We start from the raw sequence: 26249 nt of genomic DNA, 5'->3' as shown, positions 1-26249 counted from the left end.
CCACCGATTTTAGATCACTTGTTGTTCCCTTGTCCCTGGGTTTGTTAACACCAGTTCCTTTCCCCCACCTCCCCTTCTCCTATGTCCCCCTGGAACTGTCGGTCCTGTTGTTTTCTCCCCCAGATTGTTTATCCAGCCTATCTTATCTAGATAGACCTGCAGAGATAATAATATACACAAAAACAAGACAGTTTGCTCAAACTTTTAAGAAAGGTGGAGTAGAAAATGATGGCATTTTCTCATAAGTGGCATTCTTGTTACAGCTAGCATTATAATTTATGAGTAATTTATAACTTTTACTAAGCAAGTTAGTTCACTAGCATGTGGTGTAAGTAAAATCAAGGTTACTGGGTCAGTCTTTCTGTGGTTTCCTCCATGTGACCACAGATCAGTCTGAGTCCCATCTTATAAATCTATACATTTGCTCATAAGGGGGAAAATAAGGATAATATTATTCATCAGAAAAGTTATTCTGTTGCTAGAAAAATAAAAGCAGATAAACAATACATAACATAAAAAGATAAGCCACAAAAATGTGTAGCATTTAAAACAGGAGGTTGCAGAGAGCTGCCTTTCTAGTAAAAAAATTTTGCATTTAAAAGATATTTTAAAGGAATCCTGGTAGGGCAGTAGGTTCAACACTGGGCTGTTAATCACAAGGTTGGCAGTTCAAACCCACCAGAAGTTTTGCAGGAGAAATATGAGGCTTTCTGCATCAGTACAGATTTGTAGTCTCAGAAACCCTAAGGAACAGTTGTACTATGTCCCATAGGGTCACTGTAAGTTGGAATTGACTCGATAGTAGGGAGTCTGGCTTAAATAAGTATACATTAGAGAACCCAATAAGTGCAATTCTCCTGCCCCGGTGAAAGAGATCCTAGCAAACATCCTTATAACTGGACCAGTTGGTAACATCATGGTAAATAGAGAAGAGATTGAAGTTGTCAAGGATTTCATCTTGCTTGGATCCACTGTCAGTGCTCAGAGAAACGGCAGTCAAGAGATCAAACAATGCACTGCATTGGGAAAGTCTGCTGCACAAGACTTCTTTAACGTTTGGAAAACCAGGGATGTTATTTTGAAGACTAAGGTGTGGCTGACCAAAGTATTTTCAATTGCCTCATGCATGTGAAAGTGGGACACTGAATAAGAAAGACTGAGGAAATACCGATGCATTTGGACTATGGTGCCGAAGAAGAATATTAAATGTACCATGGGCTGCCAAAAGAACAACTACATCTGTTTTGGAAGAAGTATAGCCAGAATGCGCCTTAGAGGCAAGGACGGTGAGACTTCATCTCACTTACTTTGGAGACATTACCAGGAGAGAGCAGTCCCTAGAGAAAGGCATCCTGCTTGGTAAAGCAGAGGGACAACAAAAAAATTAGACAGCCCTCGAGGATGGATTGGCACAGTGGCTGCAACATAAGAACAATTGTGAAGCTTTCTCCGTGTTTTGTCCCATCCTACAGAGGGTTGCTATGCGTCAGAACTGACACCAAGCACTCTTAGAAAGCAGCAGGGATAAGAAAGCTAAGAATTTCATAACATGGATCATTGTGGCTTCAAATGACATTATTCCTGCAGCAAAGGAAAAAAAAAAGCAGATGTAGAAGAACATACAGCTCAGGCATTGTGTAAAATTGCGAAGTAAAGACTCCCCCTTCCTCCAATTTTTCCCTAGAAACAAATAAGGTCAGTGTTTTATTGAAAGGGATACAGGGTCTCAGAATCATGGCTATTTCTGAAGTGTATTAAGGGCAATTTCTACACCAAACCAAAACCAAACTCCACTGCTGTGGAGTAAATTCTGACGTTATAGCCACCCTGCAGGGCAGAGCAGAACTGCCCCCGTGGGTTTCAAGAAGGTGACTCTTTATGGGAGTAGAAAGCCTCATCTTTCTCCCATGGAGTGGCGGGCAGATTCAAACAGCTTACCTTGTGGTCAGCAGCCTAACAAGTAACCCACACCACCACCAGGACTCCATTGCACAGAGATGGAACCAGAGAAACCAGAGCTACAGAGAATCCATCTCTAACTAAGTCTAAGGAGGCAAGACGTAGTTGTAAAATAAACAAACCTTAGCTGCACAGTGAAGAGCTGTGAGGTGGGTTGATGTTGCTCTCGTATCTACATCAACGCCAAGATCAGAGACCAAGAATCGGATGGTTTCATTCTGCCCAGTGACCGCTGCCCTATGCACAGCCTGGGCACCTAGAGCATCCTGGGCCAAAGCGCAAGCCTGGTAGAGTGAGGAGTGGTCGTAAAGAAAGATAAGTAAAAAACCTGTGTCCACGAACCTTTGAACATTTTGGCAAAACCTTTGTTATCTAAGTAGTTTTTCTCGGTAGAGAATCCATAGCTTTTGTCAGATTTTAAAATTATTAATCATTTTTTGAGAGCTCTTACAGATATTATATCATTCCTTCATTCAATTAGATCAAGCATAATCATACAATTGTTACCACCATCAGTTCCCAAATATTTTCTTTCTTCTTGAACAATTTGCTATCAGCTCCCCTTTACCTCCTCCATCCCCCACGCTACCCCCCAGGAGCCCTTATTATTCGTTTTTTATTGTTTGTGTGGGTTTTTTGGCTTTATTTTGCCCCATCCAGTATATCCATTCACCTACAATTCTGTTATCCGCTCCTCTCAATGGTATGGCAGTCACCTAATCTGGTGTCAATGTAAGGATTAAGAGTGTAGGGGTGGAGTCTAGCCTGTCAATCTGGAGATAGCTATTGAGACTTCTGTGGGCATGGCCTTCTCCTGAGAATTCTGGGAAATCTGGTACTTTCTCCTTAGAGGTGGAAGACACCTCTCTCTCTCTCTGCCACTCCCTGGGAAACATTGCAGAAGACAAGCCACATGGATGCAACCAGACCTCGGAAGCCGGAAAAGCCACAGAGAGACCCCTGCTAGCGCTGAGATGTTTCTAATGACACTGTATCCAAAGATTTGCTGAGAAGCCACAGAGAGACTCCTGCCAGTGCTGAGATGCTTATAACACCACTGGATCCACAAGACGTTCCACCCACTGGCTTGTGATCGTCCTGCATTTAGCGTCATTGCATGTGTTTTGTGAGTCTGAAGAGGACTTTATAGATTGATATCAGACATATGAACTAATATCGGACTTTTGGAGTTGATCTGGACTGGGCTGGGATGTTTTCTCCATGTTCAATTGCTCTTGTATATAAACCTCTTTCTTATACACATAGGTGTGTCCATGGATTTGTTTCTCTAGTCCACCCAGACGAACACAAATGGGGTCATACAGTCATCCTTGCTATCAGCTCCCCACTGTCCCCTTACCTCTTCCCCTTCCTGTATCCTCCAGCCAGATTTTAAAGGATTTTCTTATACTGCTCCCTCACCCCCAAATGGCATAGATTTACTAACCTTGACTGCGTGCTAAAAGGACAGTCAGCAGGGACAACTTACGACAACCATAAAATGGCTACACCAAACCATACCCAGCTCACTGCCATCGAGCTGATTCTGACTCACTGCCACCCTACAGGACAGGGTTTCCAAGACTGTAACTCTTTATAAAAGTATAAAGCCCCATCTTTCTCCCAAGGTGTGGGTAGTGGTTTTGAACTGCTGACCTTGAGTTTAGCAGCCAAACCTGTAACCATTATGCCACCGGGGTCCCTCTAAACAACCACTATATATGGAATATTTACTTTGTTTACTGCTTTATATGTATTAAATTATTTAATCCCTATCATGGAATCCCCGAGGAACTCTGGTGGTGGCTGTAAGCCAGGAGTTGGGCTGCTAATATCAAAGTTGACAGTTCAAACCCACCTGCTGCTCCTAGGGAGAAAGATGAGGCTGTCTGCTCCCACAAAGTTTTACGGTCTTAGAAACCCTATAGAGGGTTGCTATGATTTAGAATCAAGTGGCAATGGAGTTTTTTTTAGTAGGTATAATGGAGTCCCTGAGTGGTGCAAATGGCTAATGCATATAGGGGCTAACTGACAGGTTGAAGGTTCAAGTCCATCCAGAGGCACTTCAGATCTAGTGATCTGCTCTTGAAAAGACCATCCATTGAAACCCGATGGAGAACAGTTATACTCTGACACACATGGGGTCACCATTGATATTATAAACGTTTGCTTCCCATGTTTTTGGCTCACACTCTCCACCCCAACTCCCCACCTTCCCTCTCCCACCAAAGCCTTTCGTGCACATAAGAGGCCAAGTCACTTTCTTCATTCAAAGTTGCCAATCAGGAGAACACAGACAAATCTCTCCCAATCCTGGTCACAACGCTCCCCCCACCCCCACCCCACCCCGCCCCAAGTATATCTGTTTGTGATTTCTTTGTCTGTTCTCTTCCTGTTCTGAGGTAGCCCAGCAGGTGCACTTCCCAATAAAGCCTGTTATTTGATACCCGCATTTTGGCTCAGTTCTCATTCCATCAACCTTGAGTCAGAATTAACTTCATGGCAATTGGCAAACAATTCGTATAATAAACCCCTGAAGACATCATTTATCTTCATTTTACAGATGGGCACCCCCACGCTTAGCATGATCAAGGCGTCCACAGAAGGAACTGGCAGAGGTGGGTTTTAACCCCAGGACTGGATTACTCATATGCTTACCGCTTCTTCTACAATATAACATTTACAGGAGCGACCAAAGGAATAAGATAAGAAAGATACCTTGTGGCTTTCAAGGAGCAGCCTCGCTACATTGATGTGGCCACACTGAATTGCATCCATAAAGGGTGTAACGCCACACTTGTCTCTGCAGTCGGGTTCATACTGGCACCTGGAGCCCAAACCCAAAACAACAGAGCTGAGAACAGTCACCACTTCAGGCCAGTGGACTTTTGCTCACCTGCAAGTAAGTGGGTTACGAGCTTTACAAATGATCTGTGAAAATCAGGAGCTTGCTCCCTCTCCCCCGTCTCAGTGTCTGAGCTTAGCCCTCGCTCTCCAAGCATATGTTATATTTCCCAGAAAAATCTGGTCTTCTTTGAACCTTCTCTTTGTCATTAAAAAGAAAAGAAAAGAAAAAATTAATTAAATTAAAATAATTAATTATGTTTTAGGTGGAAGTTTAAATTTAAATTTCTACACAACTTGTATGGCAATGGTTATATATTTTTACGATGTGTCAACACTCTCTTTTTTTCTTTGTATTCCATTTCCATTTTCCCGGCTTATTCAAAGTGTCTACTTTAGCATATTCTTCTCTTAGCCCCTTGCCTACTCCTGCCATTGTCATGGTAGATCTGGAATATCTACTTCATTTAGTGTGACCCATCACTTTTTGTAAATTTCCTAGAGCCTCCTCAAAAACCCAAACAAACCCAAACAAAAAACCACTGTCATTGTCAATGCTGACTCACAGAGACCCCTATGGGTTTCCAAGCCTGTAACTGTTTATGGGGATAGAAAACCCCATCTTTTTCCTGTGGACCTGCTGGTGGTTTTGAACTACCAACTATGGACATCACAGCCCAACTCATAACCACTAAACCACCTGAACTCCTTGGGAGCCATCCTCACAGCACATTAACTATAGCCCTGGTCCTTGGGAGAGGGCTTGCTGGGTGTGCTATATTATAAACACTTTACTATCTCCCTAGCTACTAATGGACATCATGGTTATTAACTGGAGATAATTGCCCTCTGATAGACCCAAAAGAGTTATTGTTTATATTGGTGAGGCAAAAGAGGAAGGATTTTACACGGATGCTAATAAATCTAGAATAGCCTATCAGGAGATGGTGACATGCCCTAAGAAGGGAGCCCTAAGGAGTGTCCTTACCTGCTGGGGGCCCTTCCGCTTTCATTACTTCCTTCCACTATTCTTTCTCTTCTAGAATTAAAAGATAACGGGATTTTCCACAAGAGTTTGAAGCCCCCTCATACATGCTGTTTGGCATGTAACAGTCTAGCTTGCTAACGTAGTAATGAGATGATGTTTTCTTCATAGAGATGTCCAGTTTTGTTAGTGCCATTTATTACAGAGGCTGTTTCTTCCTCATTGACTGATCGTCGACCCCTTGTCAAAGATCAGCTAGATGGGTTCACTTCTGGACTCGGAATTCTCTTCCATTGGTACTAGTAGGCTGTTTTGATTAACATGGACATATAGTATGTTTTGAGACGGGGAAATCAGAGGCCTCCTACGTTGTTGTTCTTTAATATTGCTTGCGCTATTCGGGGCCTCCTGTCTTTCCATATAGAAGATTAATTTTTTCATTTCATTTAAGAATGCTATTGGGATACAAATCAGGATTAGATTCTATCTACAGATCATTTTTGGGAGTATTGAAGTTTTCACAATGTTAGGCCCTCTAATCTATGAGCATGAACTGTTTACCTGTTTATGTAAATGTCTTCTAGTTCCTTCCAGTAGCGAGTTATGGTTTTCCCTGTATAAGTCTTACGTTCTGTGGTTACGTTGATTTTAGATACTTTTTCCTTTAGGGGGCTATGGAAAATGGTATTGATTACTTGATTTATTTTTCAGTTGTCCTTGTTAGTGTGGAAGAACGCAACTGGCTTTTGTGTTGATCTTGAACCCTGTCACTTTGCTGAATCCTTCGCTTAGTTCCAGTAACTTCCCTACGGAGTCTCTGAGATCATGTCGTCTGCAAATAAGGATAGTTTTACTTCTTCCTTTCCAGTTTGAATCACACACCCCCTTTCTTGTCTTACTGTTCCAACTAGAAGTTGCAGCACAACATTGAACAGGCGTGGTAATAAAGGGCATCCTTGTCTTGTTCCTGTACTATGAGGGGAATGCTCTCAATCCTTCTCTGTTGAGAATAATGTTGGCTGTTCATTTTGCATGTATGGCTTTACTTTGGCTGAGGATTTACCTTCTATTCCTATTTTGCTGAGAGTTTTTTTATCAGAAAAGGCTGTTGGATTTTATCAAATATCTTTTCTGTGGCTATTGAGATGATCACATCAGTCTTTATTTTTATTTATATGGCGAATTACATTCACTAATTTTCTAATGTTGAACAACCCATACATTCCTGGTACGAATCCCACGTGATCATAATGTATTATATTTTTTGTACACTGTTGACTTCTGTTGGCTAGAATACTGTTGAGGATCTTTACATCATAGCCATGGAAAATACTCCAATTTTCTTTTCCAGTGTTGTCTTCACCTGGCTTCCTAGAATTTGGGGAGATTCTTTTTCAAGTGCTGGAATCGTTTATTAGAGGTGGTATAAAGTCTTCATAAATGTTTGCAGAATTCTCTAATGACATGGTCTCGGCTGAGCTCTTTATTTTTGTCATTGGGAATTTTTTTGTTTGTTTGTTTTGATACCTTTAATTTTTTTTAAGAGTCTGTTAAAAATTTCTATAGATGTTCAACATTTCTATAGATGTCTATTTCTTTCTCTTTTAAAAAAAATCATTTTATTGGGGGCTCGTACAATTCTTATCACAATCCATACATACATCCATTATGTCATTATGACATCTACAGACCTCTATAGATGTCATTTTAGAGCGATAGTATGTTTCCAGAATTCTGTGTATTTCTTCTAGGTTTTTAGATTTTGAGTTTTCATAGTCTTTTGTTATGGTCCTTTCAAACCTCACTTGGTTCTGTTGTGATGTCACCCACCTCATTTTATTTGGATTTTTTCCCCTGTACATTTTGCCATGGCCTGTCAATTTAGCTAACCCTCTCCAAGACTCGGCTTCTAATGTTGTTTTGTTTTCTAGTTTTTCTTCCTTTTATTACTTTATTTTTACTTTTCCCCCTGGTAACTGTGGACTTCTTTGGCAGCTTCTCTTCTGTTTGTTCTGGGAGCCGTAGTGGTGCAGTGGGTTATGTGTTGAGCTGCTAACCACAAGATCAGCAGTTCGACCCCCACAGATGCTCCATGGGGAACAGATGGGGTTCCCTGCTCCTGTAAAGACATGTAGCCTTAGAAACCCAAAGAGGCGGTTCCAGTGTGTCCTATAGGGTCATTATGAGTCAAATGGGCTCAATGGCATGCATTTAGAGGGTGGATTTTTTTCAAGTTGTAGGGTTCAGATATTGATGTATCCCTTTCTGATATGGATGCTTATTGCTCTAAATTCTTCTCTGATCATTGGTTTTACTGTGTCCCAAGGGTGCTGGTATATTGTGTTTTCATTCTTGGTCGATTCTAGGAATTTAAAATGTTTCCTTTTGAGTTTCCTCTATTACCCAATATTTTTAAGTAAGGTGTGATTTAGTTTCTATAAACTTATTTTTCCGTATTCTTTCTGTTACTGATTTCTAGCTTTATAGCATTATTAAAATTAAAAACAATTTTTTTTTGCTTTATAGCATTCAGCTCAGAGAAGGTATTTGTATTAATGTGATTTTTTTAAAAATATATTGAGGCTTGCCTTGTGGCCTCCATGGTCTGTTATGGAGAAATTTTCATCTCATTTATCAAATGACACATTCATGTCCCCAGTTTCACATGCCAGAGCCTTGAGGCCAGTCTTGCTATCATTCTTCCCATAATCAATCTAGTCCCCAAATCTGTCAGTTCTACATACAAAATCTTTTAAAAACTTGTATCCTACAGGAAAATAAACAACAACAACAACAACAACAAATCCCTGTATCTTTCTCTTCAGCTCCACTTTCACCCTTTTAGAACAAGTAAACAGCCGCATCAATAAGCAACAGCCTCCTGTCTGTTTGTTTCATCTCAACAACTGTCTGGATAATCTTCTCCATAGTAGAGAGAGTAATCTTTTCATCTGTAATTTTTTTTTCACAGTGTAATTTGAATGAGGTCATTCTCTTGCTTAAAACCTTTACCTGCTTCCCGCTGCACAAAGGGCAAAAGCTAAAACCTGTCACATGATCTACAAGGCACAGAATTCTATGAGCTGTTCCCCCTCTAGACTCCTCTCACATACCTTCCCTTTGCCTTGAGCCTCACTTGTTCCAGCTGCTTGATCCTCCAGCTGCCAACGTCACTGCCTTCGCACTTGCTAATCTCCTCTGGGTGGGACCTCATTCCTCCAGGAGTTACTTGGCTATAACTCTAACTCATCTTTCAGGCCCTACCTTGAGTGACTTTCAGAAGGACTTTCACACAGATCTTGCCTCGCTCCTCAGTCTAAATCAGGGCCTCTGCTTTCTCAAAGCATTTGCACGTTTCCTTTGTCACATCACCACTAGGTGTAATTAATATATTGATTTGTGGAATGTTTGTCTACACTTGTCTTCCATACTAGTCCATAGACTCCATCAGGGAAAAGGCTGTTTGTTTTGTTTATTATCTAGGCCCTAACACATAGGAGGGTCTCGAGAAAGGTTCAGGAATGAATGAATGAATGAATGAATGAATGTATGTTTTAAAATCTGTACAGGGTTCCTCAAACTTTTTAAACAGGGGGCCAGTTCACTGTCCCTGGAGGGCCAGACTATAATTTAAAAAAAAACACAACTAGGAACAAATTCCTATGCACACTGCATATATCTTATTTTGAAGTAAAAAAACAAACAGGGCAAAAACACCCGGCGGGTCAGATAAATGTCCTTGGTGGGCCGCATGTGGCCCGCGGGTCGTAGTTTGAGGACCCCAAGACAATCGGGTACATGCTAATGTGCAGCAGGAAAACCCCACACAGAAGCAACGCTTTTCCGGCACTCGGTTAGACTCTCCTCTCACTAGATGTCTCATCCATTTCTATGGCTTCCTCAACATCTTGATGTGGATGGGTTCCACGGTCTCGTATCTCAGACCATGGTATTGTCAGTTACTGCCACGTCGATTCCGACTCACGTACACATAGAACTGTGCCCATAGGCGTTTCAAGGCTGTGACCAGTCAGAAGAGATCACCAGGCCTGCCTTTCCAAGGTTCCACTGGGAGGCTTTGAACCACCATCCCTTTGAGGCACAGTCAAGTGCTTAACCCTGGCACCACCCAGGGGCTCCATCTCAGCCCATACTTCCCCTTTTGGCATCAGATCTCGGTTCCCAACTGCCTACTTGACATCATTACTTGGATGTGCCATGGGCATGTGAGTTACCATTTCCAAGAAGGAGTGTATCATCGTCTTCGCCCAAACCTGCTCCTCCAACTCTTTCCACCCTATATCTTAGGACACGGCACCAGTAGCACAGACCAGCTGTATAAGTAGACCCCTGAAAGTCATCCTGGACTTCTCTCTCTTTCTCACCCCCTTTATCAAGTGATTCACCTAGCCCTCCTGATTCTTTATATCATTCCCCTTCTCAGCCCAGCTACGCTTACCACTCTCCTGCTTTCCTGCAGCGGCCTTTCACAGCTCCCACCCTTGTTCAATCTGTTCTGTTTTGCAGCCAGAGGCACTTTGAAAAATGCAAATTTATTATTTCACCCCTGCTCAACGCCCTCCAGTGGCATCTGCATTGCTTAGCATAACATCTAGATTCCTTCAGCTGTCTACAGAGTCCTACAGGATCTAAAGTAGGCCTTCCTCTACAGCCTCACCTCACACCTTTCTCCATTTCACTGTTGATTCTTAAGCACATATTGTGCTTTTCTTAGTTTCTCTGATGTTCTGTGGGTTTCCCTGGCTTAAAGCATTTACAGACGCTGAATTATTCCTCGGCCTCTCATTTTCTTTCTTTTCAGGAGAACTCAATTTAATCTGAGCCACACCGCAGCTTTGAGATCGGGCAAGGCAACCTTACAAAAGAGTTATTTGAGCATCTGCCCAAGAAAAGTCTCGTTTTCTTGGTCTGCTTCATTTTTTCTCCTTCATTAAGAGTTTTACTTCCTAGAAAGAATATGTTTTGAGAATGATGAGGGCAACAAATGTACAAATGTGCTTGACACAATGGATGGATGTATGGATTGTGATAACAGCTGTATGAGCCCCCAATAAAATGATTTAACAATAAAGAACAAGATTTCTACTTCCTTATAGGGTCAAGGGAAAGGAGAAACAGAACTAACACACCCCTTTCCAAAATAAGGGCAACCACAGAAATACTAAATTACGACAACCCTTTCAGTGGTGTCCATAGGCTGTGGCTCACTGCTCCTGGAGGAGGACCAGTCTGGCACTTGGCACAGGCTGTACCGAGTCAACAGGCCTGGCAGCAGACCTTGCCGCCAGAGAGCAAAGGTGGGGCTCCTCACCCCTTTGCCTTGAAGGTCACATACCACAGCTCTCCCGTCTGGGCCTGGGAAGGGCGCCAGGGAGCCTAGGGAGATTCACATCCCTGGTTGTAGGCTTTGGTCCCAGGGTCTCGGTGACTACTTCCGCCCTCTTGGTGTCACTGCTGGCTTGGTTTGGAAGCGGGGGTTCTGGCGGGTGAGTGGGGGCTCCCCCCGCACTGATGAGGATGAACTTGTTGGGCCCACTGTTGCCACTCTCTTTTCCTATGGCGGTCAGTGCCGTGATGATGCTCTGGCTGTTGGCATTGTTGGGGAGGGCCACCACTTGGGTGTTGGGCATGGTGGGGTGGTTCAGAGCTAAACTCTGCCACTTCCTGGGAGGCCTGTGCTGGCCGGGACTCCTGTTGGGCAGAGCACCGCTTAGGTTTGTCCTCTGATATTTCACCTGGGCATACTGAACAGGAAGGGGCAGTCTCCGTCTCTTGAGAATCAGTGGCCGGTGGGGGCTCCTTTTCATTATGAATCTGTGCCTTCACTTTTCATCAAGAATCACAAGCATGGACCCCCCTGACTACAGCCACCGCCCCGCTGTGCAGGGCTCCTAGGGTGGACTCCGGGCTCCTCCAATCTGGGGGCTGGGCCAGGGTCCCGGACAGGGACTCGCACCAGGCCAGCTGGGTCCCTGGAGGCGTGGGCCGGCCTCTCATGTTCAGCTACCGACTTTATATTCCTCCTTCAGGTAATAGCCTAAATATTACTGGCACTGATATTCCTTCCTCTGAGGCCAAGTTGGGTCCTCTTGGCTCCTATAGGTCTCATGGCATTCCTTGTAGCACTCACCAGACTGATAAGACATGTGTCATTACAGTGTCAGTGTGAGGTGCTGCGAGTTTCATGCGGGTAGAAACCATGGATGTCACATTTCTGTTGTAGGATTGAGTCTGGCACAATGCTTAGTTCATAGTTGACACTGAATGAATACATGAATATTTGTTTAATTAACCAATAAATGGATGATTTTGACATTAACCCCCCTCTATGTTTATTACTTTATATTCCTTGAGCTTAGTTCCTTGTTCTTTTGGAAGTTCTAACGCCTTTCTTAACAATCTGAGTTTTTTTAATATTAACTCTTTGTCATATTTAGCAGTTTCCCCCCCAATTTGCTGTGTGTCTGTTTTGTTTTGTCTTACCTCTTAAGAAGCACCTTTACTGCCTCTAAACATCCATGCATTGCTGGAAGAAAAGAGTTGGGAATTAGAGCTTTTTAGCACAACATAAGATGTTCTTGTCCCCTGGGTCCCCACTCTTCTGGCTATGGTTTACAGGAGAGTCCTTTAATACAGTTACTCATGCTGTGGTGACCCCGAATCATAAAATTATTTTCGTTGCTACTTCATTACTATCATTTTGCTACTGCTATGAATCAGGCGACCCCTGTGAAAGGGTTGTTCGATGCCCAAAGGGGTCGTGACCCACAGTTTGGGAACCACCGCTCTATCGTGATCCTGATCAGAGTAGTCCGTAGTAGTAACTTGGAGTTCTGGTGTCAGGGTAGTGCTTGGGCTGCCGTTTTGCGGTCTATTAGCCCTATGAACTACTTGTCTCCTTGAACCTTTTATTTTCTTTGTTCCAGGAAGAGACCAATAGTTGTGTCTTAGATGGCAGCTCCCAAGCACTTAAGATCTCAGCGGCTACTGAGTAAAACATTGTCTTTGTGGAGTGTGTTATGCTAATTGACCTACTGGTCACTGAGACTCAGGTCCCAAGCCCTCAAGCCCAATGGCTCATTCCCTCAAAGTGTTTGGCTATATCCCTAATGAATATCTTGTCACAGCAATTTTGATTTTTTAAAATTAAAAACGATCTAGAAGTAAAGGATTCAGAGTTAAGGAAAACTATTTCGAACAATGAAAACGGAACTCCCAATTTGAGATGATCACTTGCTGTGTGTCACCATGTTGATTCTGACGCATAGTGGCCCTACATGACCGACTGAAACTACCCCACGGGGCTCAGGGCTGTAATCCTTTTTTTTTTTCCTTTGTTCATCTTTTTATTTTATTTTATTTTATTTTCTCTTTTTTAACATTTTATTAGGGGCTCATACAACTGTTATCCCAATCCATGCACACATCAATTGTGTAAAGCGCATTTGTACATCGTTTCTCAAAACATTTTCTTTCCATTTAAACCCCCGACATTAGGTCCTCATTTTTCCCCTCCCTCCCCGCTCCCCCCTCCCGCATGAGCCCTTGATAGTTTATAAATGGGTATTTTGTCATATCTTGCCCTGTCCGACATCTCCCTTCATCCACTTTTCGGTTGTCTGTCCCCCAGGGAGGAGGTCACACACAGTTCCATGTAATCGGTTCCCTCCTTCCTACCCATTCTCCCTTTACCCTCCCTGTTTTGCCACTCACACCACTGGTCCTATAGGGCTCATCCATCCTGGATTCCCAGGGCTGTAATCTTTATGAAAGATCGCGACATCTTTCTCCTATGCATGTCTGTTAGGTTCAATCCACTGACCGTTAAGTTCACTTCTGAGGATTGAACCACCGTACCACCAGGGCTCCTTAGGTACAGATATTGATTGACAGCTTCAGAAACTCACCGGGGCAGTTCTATTCTGTTCAACAGGGTCACTGTGAGTTGGAATTGACTTGGCGGTAATGAGTGAGTGATACTGATTTGGGCTGCTAACTGAAAGGTCAGCAGTTCAAACCCATCAGCTGCTCCAAGGGAGAAAGATGAGGCTTTCTCTCTCTTTTTTTCCCTTTCTTTCAATTATTGGAATTATTTGATGGATATTTTATTTTTTTTAATTAATCATTTTATTGGGGGACTCTTACAAATCTTATGACAATCCATCATTTACTTGTATTAAGCACACTTGAACATATGTTGCCATCAACATTTCCAAAACTCTTTCTACTTGAGCCCTTGTTATCAGCTCTTTTTACCCTTTGATCAATTACATATTATTGTTGTTATTTTGTGTCTTACAGTCTGTTGTCTCTCTTCATCCACATTCCTGTTATTCATCCCCCTCATTGGGGGGTGCCTATATATCCAACCTTGTGATGGGTTCCCCCTTTCTCTGACCCCCTCATCTCCCTACCCTCATGATATTGCTATTCCCACTAGTGTTCCTGAGGGTTTTATCTGTCCTGAATTCCCTGTGTCAAGAGCTCTTATCTGTACCAATGTGCGTACTGTGGTGTAGCCGGATTTGTAAGGTAGAACTGGGTCCTGGTAGTGGGGGTGGGGTGGGGCGGGGGAGAGGAAGCATTCAGGAACTAAAGGAATGATGTGTTTCATCGGTGCTATACTACACCCTGTTGGATTGTCCCTCCCTTGCAACCTTTGTGTGGGTGATGTTCAATTGCCTACAGATGGGTTTTGGGTCTCAACTTCAACCCACCTCTGTCACATCAATATAACTGTTTGTTTTAGATTTATTTTATTTTATTGGGAGCTCTTACAGTTCTTATCACAATCCATACATATATCCCAATTCTACTTTACAAATCTGGCTAGACCAGAACATGTACACTGGTACAGATAAGAGCTTGCAACACAAAGAATCCAGGACAGGTAAACTCCTCAGGACCCATAAGGAGAGTAGCGATACTAGGAGGGTAAGGGGGGTGGGTGGGGGGACAAGCGGGGACAGATCACAATGATCTACTTACAACCTCCTCCCATGGGGGCGAACAACAGAGAAGTGGGTGGAGGGAGACAGCAGTCGGTGTAAGACATGAAAAAAAAAATTATCAAGGGTTCATGGGGGAGGGAGGCTGGGGGAGGAAAGGTAAAAAAGAGGAGCTGATACCAAGGGTTCAAGTAGAAAGAAAATATTTTGAAAATGACAATGGCAACATATGTACAGATGTGCTTGACACAATATATGTTTGGATCTTTTTATACCTGATCCTGTCGACACCTCATGATCACACAGGCCGGTGTGCTTCTTCCATGTGGGCTTATTTGCTTCCCTGCTAGAGGGCTGCTTGTTTAACTTCAGAGGCTTTCTACTTTCATAAAGATTTACAGTCTTGGAAATCCAAAGGAATAGTTCTACTCTGCCTTATAGGGTCACTCTGTGTTAGAACTGACTTGATGGCAGTGGGTTTTCTGATGTATTTATTTACAGGACGAGTTCTGGGGAGGTGTTGCTGAGGATATAACGTAGTATAGTTTCCTCCTAGTCTTGGCAGTAATACTGTGATGCTGAGGATGAAGCAAATACCAATGGCCAGTCATTCTGTACTAACTATGTGTCAAGCATTATGCTAATACCATGGGCATCAATACTGTCATGGTTTTGCTGATGAGGTAACTTGCTCAAGAGAAAGACTGAATTCCTTGCCTAAACTCAAAGACTCAGTAAGGGACCGAACCAGCTTATCATCCAATTAGGGAGGCTAAGTGAACTATATTTGAAAAGTTAATTAGCACAAGAAAGAAGCAGCACGCAGAGAGCCACATTACATTAACTTTAGAAACACTCCTATCTGTTCAAATATCACAAAACAACTCAGTCCCTGCCCTTTATTGTTCCAAATAAAGGGGAGGTGGGGATGGGGAGTCCCCCCAAATAGTGACTTGACCTCGCTGGTGCTCTGCAGTGCAGGGGGAAACATGGGGCACGTGTGGGCCTGCATCCCTGCAGAGTTGGGGGCCATACATACCTGCAGTGTGCAGCGGAGTTCTTAGAATTCTGCTCTCTGTCTTCCAGGCAGTTGGGGAAACAGACAGCAAGTACTGCAGGATCAAAGGGTCTCCTTCCCGGCTGGCAATGTGGAAGCTGTTCCAGCCGTCTTTGTTCTTCAGGAGTGGATTGGCGCCACGTTCCACAAGGTCTTGGATCACCCCGATATTATTTCTTGTGCACGCCATCATTAGAGGAGTCCTGAAGCCAATTCAAAGAAGCCGTCAGGTGAGCGGAGGCAGGGAGGGGTGTCTCAGACAGATGAAGTGAGCGGCCAAGTGTTTAGAAAAAGAGACAGATTTGGCACGAAGAACACCTAGAGGAAGCAGGCGTGGGAAGCGTGAAAACCGCTCTAACAACGGATCTGCCTGCTGTGAGGAGCCAGGGGGAAATAACCAGGGGAAAGTGATGGTGATGTATGTGTACCCATGGGAGTGGAGTACTCAAGAGGCAAACCTGCCTCTGACCTAGCTCCTGGCAGAACACTGAGTTGGAGAGAAAAGTAATAAAAGCAACAGGTACTTAGCCTGAATGACATTTGTACGAGGCACTCTGCTGAATTTTCCTATTCACTTCAATCAATATCCAGTTATTAATTAAATTGGACTGAAGAGGAGTTATAACAGAGCAGGTGAGCACCCTCATGTTCACGGTAGCATTATTTACAATAGCAACAAGATGGAAATAAACTATGTGTCCATCAACGGGGAGGGGGGACGGACACAATGTGGAACACACATGCAGCAGTGGACGATGGAATGATAGAGGATAATGGTCCGTCTGCAAAACATCCAAAAACCTGGATGAATCTAGAGGATGTTATGCTGAGGGAAGTAAATCAATCACAAAGGTCAAACAATGTATGACACCATTTTTACAGAAAGTCAAGAACAAGTTTATACACACAAAGCAACATTCTTTGATGGCTACCAAGGATGGGGGGGGGGGGGGAGAGAATCACTTACTAGGTATTCAAAAAAACTAAACTCACTGTCACTGAGTCAATTCTGACTTATGCCAAGCTTATGTAGGACAGAAGAGGATTGCTCCTACGGTTTCCAAGACTTGAAATCTTTACGGGAGTAGATAGCCTTCCACTGACTTATTCATTTTCTATAATTTATTTCTAGGTTCTAATATCCACTGTGATGGCTACACAGAACTCACAGATAAGAGTCATGATTAAGGAGCTTATTAAGAAAGTTGTAAAATTGTAATGCCAGTGAGGAATGCTCAGAGTTTATCAAAACATGTTACCAAGCTCTGTCAAGGCTGCTAACAAATGCCCAATGGGCATGCCACTCTGCTATGAGGCTCAATCCTAAGGCATTCGGCTCAAGCTCCGTGGGTCAGCAAACCCAGCATCCTGAATTTAGTGCCCAGAGGCACCCACTTCACACGCCAGCCTCCTGCACAAAAGCACTCAGCTTTATTTGCTTTGTGAGTTGGGAAGTCCATGCCTCTGTTCCATGTTCTGCCTCCTGGTCCTGTGGCTGCTCCTCTGATGGTATCGCTGTCTCCTGGATCCAGGAGGTTCACTGTGCAGGGATCCTCAGCTCCAGAGGATGCACTCCACTCCTGGCTCTTAGTGGTAATGAGATCCCTCTTCCTGCTTCTTATAAAACAGCAGGATGGCCCTCCTGGGTATCCTGTTCACAATGACTCACCGGTGAACCCTATCAATACCTTCCCCATCCTTTTAGCAGACCCAGGCAGGAAAGGTCATTTGGGGGGAGTTAGAGACGTTGGCTAGAAGAGCCACTTTAAATGATTCACTGCCCCTACAACCACTTCTGTCCATCCTTCTTTCCTGTCCCTTCCTGCCTTCTGAGTCTTATCCCTGCACACGTGTCCTTTTCATCTCGTATGACAGATTGTTTCAAGCAGGTGTACTTCCTTACCTTGGTATGACTGTTCACCCTCCAGGCCTATCGTTTGTTTGGCTGATGTGGGGCCAGCCCACAACGGAGACGGTCCTATGGAGCAGTTGTGAAATTGAAGGGAAAGAATAGAGACAGACAAAGAATTTAGGGGGCTCACTTCTTCCATGAAGCCAGGAACGAGCGAGAGAGAGAGAGAGAGAGAGAGAGAGAGAGAGAGAGAGAGAGAGAAAGGATATGTATTCTCCAACAGGTATATATAGTTTTGGAGCTAGCAAACCTTATCAATCACAGTCAATCACATACATAATAAGGTGGGCAGTGTCTTACCCCAGACAGCTCTGGGCTCATTGGGGGAGAAGCCTAATACGAGCACTGGAGGCAGGTGGAGGGGAGTCCAACTACCTCTAGAGCAGGGAGAGCAATAGCAACATGTCTGCTCTTATGCACAGATGGCCTCTGGCTGCATAGAGATCAGCCATGTGTGTGTAATAGGTACCATTAAAATACTACTATTATGTGGGGGGGGGTGCTATTGTGGGGAATGCTTTTTAATTAGGAGAATATGACTGGGATTAATCTCCAACTCACACATGTGAAGTCCTCCCTCCTCCAGAATCCCGGCCTTCTAGGCTTCTTAATTATGAGACTAGAGAATTTGTCCACATACATCCTCTTCCCAGTCCTCAGTTTCCCACCGGCTGAAAGTTGAGCACTGGGGATGAGTTCTATTTCAGGCTTAAAGGACTATATTCTCAGGGGCTTCACCAGTTTCTCTCAGACCAGTAAACCTGGTATTTCATAATATATTGAATGTTGCTGTACATCTTCCCTCCACTGTATCCAGGGGTCAGCAATGGGAGCTTGGCACTATCTAGTTCTGATCTCGGGGTCCTTCGACCATTGTTTCCATGCATGTTGGACTTTCTTCAACCCTCTTTGCTCTTGGTGAGAAGAGGCCAATAGTAGCACCTTACATGGCCACTTACAAGCTTTTAAGACCCCAGTCACTACTCATCAAAGTGGAGAATAGAAAGAACACTTCTCTCGATGCTAATTGAAGTTTAAGTCCCTGCAACTATGCATGGTCTTTGAACTGCCAAATCATTAGGTTGGCCCAAGCTCACTGTCACCAACCTACCCATAAGGTGGAGTAAAACTGACTCGTGCGTTTCTGAGGTTGTGAATGTTTACAGGAGCACCAAGTCTCATCTTTCTCCTGTGGTTCAACTGGTGGGTTTGAACCACCTACCTTGTGGTTAGTAGCCTAACACGTAACCCACTACACCACCAGAACTCTGATAGTTGAGTGCAAAAACCACATGCACCATGGAGAAACCAAGATATATGAGGGCTAGAATCCTTGGGAAGGGCTTCACAGAGACAGTGGATCTTGAAGAAGGAAAGATAATTGGAAAAACTGAAGAAGGTACTTTATAAAAACAAGAATATGGGATAAGCAAAATGAATCACTATGACAATACCCCCAGAAATGAATATTGTTTCTCTTAATGAATTTCTTTTTCAAAATAGAACTATTTTGAGGAGTGCAGTGCTATGAATTGCTTGACATGGCTCTTCTAGCCAGAGTCTTTGTAACTTCCATCACATGATTAGGTAGGGCTATGTACATAGGAGGTACTTGTGACTCACCAAAGGGATTGGAGAGCTTGCTAATAATGTGAATGAGGCCCATGGCACCCTGGTAGGTTGGGACCATGCAAATGAGGTATATGGAAGGCATATGTGGCGATCAGCCAATTTTGCCATCCTGCTAGATTTAAAGTGAGGCATCTTGGAAGTGGAGGGGGAGAGCTCACAACTATTAAGAAAACAGAGACAGAAGAGGAGTGTGACCCCAGATCCCTGCATTGAATCTCCTAGTTCCAGAAAACAGAGCTCTATGCCATCAAAGATAGCATGAGCTAGAAGGGGTGGCAGAGAAGCAGTAGCAGTGGCAGCAGCACCAGGAGGTGGTACAGTGGACTTGCAAGAAAGCCGAGTGTCTTCAGGCAAAAGATTTGCTAGTGGAGTAGAGGTGAGTACTTTGACAGAACTAAAAGAGCTTTGCAACACTTGCCAGAGCAGGGCAGGGGCCATGCTGACACTCTCCTAACTGAAGAACTGTATCTTGAGCATAGCGGATCCTGACTTGTAACCTGTTAACTTCCATATACTCCAGCATCATGAGTCTTGCCTGTGAGTTCTTTGTGGCTACTGCAGAGAAGTAGGGAGTACCATGGGAGGAATAATTGGTATCAGACTTGGTGACGGTTGGAGGGTGGAGGCATTGTGACCTCAGTTTCATAGGAATTGGTCTTGAGTTGATGCTGATAGTGATGGACACCCCCCCACCCCACCCCCCACACACTGTGAAATCAGAGGAGGTCAGATGACACCACCCCACACCATTTCTTCAAGGAGTATGTGAGATAGTGTTTCTTGGAACCGCCTTTCAACAAATTTACCAGCAGCACAAGAAAATTCATTTTTATGTTTAGTTGCAGTTATTTTCTATGGGCCAAATGGTAACTCTGAAAACAGAAATACATCGACATCCCCACCCAAGTGGCTGCCTCCAGCGGTTTTTGTTATGTCAGGCCAGGAATACTTGCAGCAGGAACTCCATTGTGTTATGGACCTCAAGGGGCTCAAAACCTCTAAGGAGCCTGACAGCACTGAAAATAACGTCCATCTAGCGAGCAAATTGCAGTTGGTTTTTGGTGCTGGTGCACTGGAGTATCTTGTTTGGTGGTGGAAGTTATGCACAAATGTTTCTTTGAGGACTACAGTGTGCCCGCCTTAAGCCACGGCATTTCCAATCACTTCATCTTCTTGCAAACACTGGACGAGGAATAAGGAAGATTGAAGACCAAATGATGCCTTTGCACTACGGTGTTGGCGAAGAATATTAAATATGCCAGGGGCTGCCAATTCTCTTTTAGAAAGACAACCAGAATGCTCCTTTGCAATGAGGAAGGTGAGACTTTGTCTCATGTATCCCGAGCATGTGATCAGGAAACACCAGTCCCTGGAAGATCTCATGCTGGGCAAAGTAGACAGTCAGTGACAAAGAGGAAGAGCCTTCACAAGATGTGTGGACACACTGGCTGTAACACTGGACTGAAACATAACCATTGTGAGGATGGCCCAGGCCCAGGCCCAGGCAGTGTTTCATTCTGTTGTGCGTAGGGGTTGCTAGGAGTCAGAGCAGGCTCAAGGGCATTCAACAGTCACAAAGGGGAAGGGCATCACTGACCAAATCTACTCACTACTTCAACATTAAAAGTTTAAAAAATGCAACTCACTGCCATGGAGTCAATTCTGACCCATCGTGACCCTAAAGGACAGGGCAGAACTGCCTCTGGGTGTTTCCAGGAGTGTGGACTGGCCCAAAGCATAACCCAATGTGGTTCCTTCAAAAATGCACCTGGCAAGGCAGTAATTTAGCTAGATGTTCCCAGAGCAGCACCGCATCCTGGAATTCATACGCTATGTAGTACACAGAATTCATCGTTTGATTATGTCTATCTGCTATGTTCTCTGCTACATAAAAGGAAATGGTTGCCCAGAACAAACAGTTACTATCACAGGAATAGAAATAATGCCAGTTGCTGAGTGGTAATGTCACCACAGGGCAAGATGATCAATCCTGCCACTGAACAAGGAAAGCTATGGCGTAGAGAACAAGCCCTGGTGGCATAGTGGTTATAGGTTGGGCTGCTAACCCCAAGGTCAGCAGTTTGAAACCATTAAGTCCTCCACAGGAGAAAGAGGAGGCTTTCTCCTCCCTCAGAGAGCTGCAGTCTTGGAAACCTACTTGTACAGTTCTACCCTATCCTGTACCCTATCCTATAGGGTCACTGGTTAGATGCCAGACCCCTAATAGCGTTCTGGCCAGGTGCTCTAGAGGGGAAAGGCAGTCTGTCTGCTTCCTTAAAGATGTACTCTCAGGCCCTGTATTAGGGCCGCTAAAAGTGGGAATACACTTGCTGACAGTGGATTGTTGGTTAATGGCATGGAAGGGGATGGCATACGAGTACCTGAAAACCTATGGTTTTATGAACGGCCTTTCTGGAAAGCACACCACCTACCAGTCCGCTTTCTTCAGGCAGTCGACGGCTGCTCCCCTGCCCAACAGATAGCACACACAGTCTCGATGGCCCTGGGAGGCTGCTTCGTGCAGAGGTCGCTTGTAGTCTCGGTTGGTGGCCTCGATGTCCATCTCCCAGACCTCAACCAGATAGGCCAGGATGTCCAGATGCCCTTGGCGGGCGGCGCAGTGCAGAAGGGTGTCCCCTGCTGGCCCCAGGCACCGCACAGCTGGACCTCCCATCCTCTGCAGCTCCTCCTGCAGGGTACGCAGCTGCCCTTCCAGTACCAGCCTGCAGAGCTGCCTAGGGCCCTGCTCGACTGCAGCTGTAGCCGCCTGGCGACTCCGGGGCGTGGCCATAGCAACACCAGGGTGGGAGTAGGGGTTGGGGAAGGGGGCGTACAGCGACCTCGCTTCAGCTTCCCGACCCGACCGAGGGTGGCCGCTGGAGACTGGATTCTCTCTCACCTGCACCAAGCCTCTGCAAACGGAGCTAGTGGGAGGCCAGCCGAGTAAGGGCTATTCGCCGCGGGTGTTATTCCAGCTGAGACACGGCTGAAGTCGCGGCTTCTTGCGGAGACACTCGCTCATTCGCAAGCCTGGTTTCCGCTTCCTGCACGTGATTTCTTCTCTGACACAACCGAGGACTCCCCCTGGAGCCTCGCCAGGTGCTGCCCTGCCAGCCGGCTGCTGTCCGGATTCTGTTCCCCAGAGTAGCCAGGCCCCACGGGAGGGGCCCCTCTCCCCACTTGACCCGTCTTCTGCCTCAAGTGATCGAGGAAAGCGCTATTTCCTAACACGGGAGACTCCTACCAAGGGATGAGAACGGGTGTTCTAAAAATTCGTTGTGAATTGCTGGTCTAATATAGCAAGTGATTATTTATATACAGTGAGTATTTATACAGAATCGCGCTAACGGAGAGGGTCTAAGACAATGAAGGGCGTGTACTCGGGTGTCTAATGTCCTTAAGTCGGATTCCTTTGGGTTAAACACACCAGGTAACAGTGGTGTGGGCTAGACAAGGAAGAAATAAAATCGTCGGACAGACATCTGGGAGGGTGGTGGGCACCCCCCCCCTCGGGGCCCTGCACGCTGCAGTAGCTGGGTGCCGAGCAAACACCGAACAGAGCACCCAAACTCTCCGTCCTCCAGTCCATTCAGCGACCCCCTGTTTTAAACGGCTCGCGGCTTTCAATGTGCCTACGTCTATCTGCTTTCACCCTCAAAACCGCTACGATTGGAAGGGTTATTGTGATTCTGTTTCCAGAAAAGGAAGTCAAGATCCAGAGGCCAGGGGCTTGTGCGAGCCTCAGACTATAATTTAGTTGTGTTCCCTCCGCCCACCCCCCTCCCTGCAAAGCCCACGAATGTTCCTTCCTGTGCCAATTGTCTGCACAGACATTGGTGGAAGCAAAGAATGAAAGGTGCCGCGGCAGTTCTTCGTCCCCACCCGTGCGCCACCCCAGGGAGTACACTTCTCAGCACGAACCGGTCGGGGTCCCTTCTCAATTACAGGGACCCCGTGCCTTTCCCGGCACCGTCCGTTTTTCACCCAGCCCAGACCCCCATCCCGGCCGCAGCCCCTCCGCGGGGACCCAAGGAGCTCAAAGGAACTCTGGGAAAGTTTCTACTCGCCTCCTCCGCCACTGGGAGAGCCCGAATGGGGCGTGGTCCGCTGGTGGGTGGCCGCGCCCCCTCCGGGCGGGCTTCCGATTGGCCGCACGAGCCGTCCGTCAGCTCCGGCGGTGGGCCCTTCCCGGGGTTGCGGCGGGGGGCGGAGCTCCCGGAGGAAGTCCGCGGAATTCTCGGGGCTCACCGTCGGGGCCGCGGGCGGATCTCGCGCTGCCCTGGGAAGGCTGGGACTGGGCGGCTGAGAGGCCCCGGCCCCGGCAGCCTCGGCGGCGGGGTCAGCGGCGGCGGGAGCCCGGCTCCGGAGTGCCATAGTGCGTGAGGCCACAGACGTGGCAGAGAACGCGGGCGGGGCTCTACCGTGTGGGAAACTTAACCTTTTGGGGTTTTGAGTGTGTGTGTGTGGGGGGGGTCCCGGCTTCAGGGGTCTTCGTGGGAGCGGGGCGGGCCTGGGATCCAGCGCGAGTGTTGGAAGAGGTTGGCTCGGCTGTGGGCGAGGTGCAGGGGCGCGGTGGGTGTGTACGGAGGAGGCCCGAGGGGGCGCCGAAGTCAGCTAGGGCTCCGGCCCGCGCCCCCAGACTGCTTCCCGAGGGCCCGGAAGGGGCAAGCTTGTAGCTTCTGGGGCTAGAGGAGACGTGGCCTTGGCTGCTGTCAAATCAGGGTTTTAATTTCTGCCCCGGTGTTTTGACCTTGGGCAAGTCATTTTATTCTATCCTTTTGCTCCTGTTTCCTTTGTAGCCTCGTTTCCCCTTACCTGGATATATATGTATTTTTAAAGATTAAGGTGTGATAGTAAGACCTTGAACTTTTGGAATCTGAGCAAGCTGGCTATATATATTAGAGGCATGATGGAAAAGATCCTTCGGGTAGGTGTTTGTTGCTTTAGTAGTCATTAAACTTGCTGGTGTTTTCCGATCCATTAGAGATAGAATGTGGAGGGTCAGCGAAAAAGAGGAAGACTTAAAGATTGACATAGTGGTTGCAACAGTGCCTTCTAACAGCAACTGAAAGGATGAGGAAGGCCCAACACTGTTTCCTTCTGTTGATCTTGGGTCTATGAGTCGGAACACCTAACAACAGGGATAAAGTGGAAGGTGCCTATATTTGTCAAGCGCAAAACAATGGTTTTCTTTAAGTTTTGTGTTGCCCGCTTTGGTGTTCAGAGCTTTTACATCTGTTATTGAATGCACATAACTGTAAGGCATCATTCTCATTTTATATGCGGGGAAATTAAGGCCTAAAGAGAGTAATGATTTCCCCAGAGACTTATAGATAACAAAGACCTGGGGAAGGAAGAACGGGAACATCCATTGACTGACTGAGTGCCTGGCACTGTGCTTAAATAAATTAATCAGAGAGAAAATGAAAAAAAAAAATCTGAGTTTGAGCCCGGATAAATCCATTTACTGATGAGCATATCAAATTTGGTTAACTTGTGAGTTTATATGGATAGTCATTGGAGACAGAACAGATACAAGTACCAACTTTGCCCTAATTCATGTTTCATTTTATCTCACCAATTCCAGAAAAAGAAAGCATACGCTTGCTTTACAATGCACCCTATGGGAGAGATGCTAAGAGAAAGAACTCCCTATAGGAGTTACTCTTTGAAACTCACAAGAGCAGTTTTACCCTGTCTTAAAGGGTGGCTGTGAATCAGCATCAACTGGGTGGCAGTAGAGAGATGCCAAACATTGTGCATACTGATGGTGTTGAGGTTGGTGCAGAGTGGAAGTTGAGCCGTCTGGTACCTTCATGCTCACTCTGCTGCTAATGCTTGCCCCTTTCCCACTTGACCAAGGACTCCACTTTCTCCGGCCTTCTGCCTCCAGTCTCCCTGTTTTTGTTTTTAAATGAAAATTGAGACCCATGAACTGAAAACAATTGAAATTCTGGATGACTGGTTTCATAATTGATGCTCCAAATCCAATTCTTTTTCTCTGGTGGCGGCACAGTGGTTAAGCACTTGGCTGCTATCTCAGAGATCCATGGTTTGATTCCACCAGCTGCTCAGTGGGAGAAAGGTGCGGCAGTCTGCTTCCATCAAGATTTATAGCCTTGGGAACTCCATGGGACAATTCTACTCTGTGCTGTAGGGTTGCTGTTAGAATAGACTCAATGGCAATGGTTTTATTGTTGACATTTTCCCATAACTCTTTGAATTCATTTTAGACAGTCCTTTGAATGTCTAGATAAGAAAGTATGTAGATCGGTCCCACAGACCCCATGACTTTCCTGGGCACAAATTTGGTCTGTTGTTTATGTTAGGTACTATCAAGTCATTTCCATTCACAGTGACCCTGTGTTCAACAGAACGCAACACTGCCCAGTCCTGCACCATCCTCACAATTTTTGTTATCTTTGAGCCCATTGCTACAGCCACTGGGTCAATCCATCTCATTGAAGGCCTTCTTCTTTTTCACTACCCCTCCACCTTAGCAAACTTGATGCCCTCTAGGGATCGGTCTGTCTTGAATATGTCCAAAGTGTGTGATTCGTAGTCTTGCCATCCTTGCTTCTAGGGAACATTCTGGCTATACATCTTCGAGACAGATCTGTTTGTTCTTTTGGCAGTCCATGGTACTTTCAGTATTCTTTGAGCCCTAACATAGTGAGTTATATGTTGGACTGTGAACCTCAAGGTCAGCAGTTCGAAGCCCTCAGCCACTCCTTGGGAGGAAGATGAGATTTTCTACTCCTGTAAAGGATTAAAGTATTGGAACCCCACTGGAGCAGTCCTACCCTGCCCTTTGGGTCATTGTGCATAGTACTCAACTAGATGGCAGAGAGTTGTAAACTTGGTCCAGAGAAGAGAAATCTACATAATAAT

The 26249-nt window shown here is 45.4% G+C and overlaps 2 protein-coding genes across 6 annotated transcripts in view; one reads left to right on the top strand and one right to left on the bottom strand.

The window, feature by feature from the left end:
• The window catches only part of LOC101650685 (rab GDP dissociation inhibitor beta), a 134139-nt gene extending 111055 nt beyond the window's left edge, over positions 1-23084 (bottom strand). The window contains exons 1-5 of one of the 4 annotated variants that reach the window (XM_045285610.1): positions 21791-23084; positions 15797-16017; positions 12293-12335; positions 4678-4786; positions 2082-2243 (exon numbers count right to left, since the gene is read on the bottom strand). In XM_045285610.1, coding sequence (XP_045141545.1) covers positions 2082-2243; positions 4678-4786; positions 12293-12335; positions 15797-16017; positions 21791-22149 — 894 coding nt within the window. In that variant the 5' untranslated portion in view covers positions 22150-23084. The remainder of the gene's footprint in view (positions 1-2081; positions 2244-4677; positions 4787-12292; positions 12336-15796; positions 16018-21790) is intronic. The other 3 variants (XM_030889067.2, XM_004712619.3, XM_045285609.1) reach the window with 3 other exon arrangements.
• A 594-nt stretch (positions 23085-23678) lies between these two features.
• Positions 23679-26249, top strand: part of FBH1 (F-box DNA helicase 1) — a 54501-nt gene continuing 51930 nt past the window's right edge. The window contains exon 1 of one of the 2 annotated variants that reach the window (XM_045285607.1): positions 23679-23733. Coding sequence is in view for 1 of the 2 variants with exons in the window: in XM_004712621.2 (XP_004712678.2) it covers position 23733 (1 nt within the window). In the remaining variant the exon portion in view is untranslated. The remainder of the gene's footprint in view (positions 23734-26249) is intronic. The other variant, XM_004712621.2, reaches the window with a different exon arrangement.

Source organism: Echinops telfairi, unplaced genomic scaffold (assembly GCF_000313985.2).
Source record: "Echinops telfairi isolate 266 unplaced genomic scaffold, ASM31398v2 ScPeMD7_7473;HRSCAF=8511, whole genome shotgun sequence".
NCBI classification, from domain to species: domain Eukaryota; kingdom Metazoa; phylum Chordata; class Mammalia; order Afrosoricida; family Tenrecidae; genus Echinops; species Echinops telfairi.
This window is presented reverse-complemented; position numbering and strand designations above follow the sequence as displayed.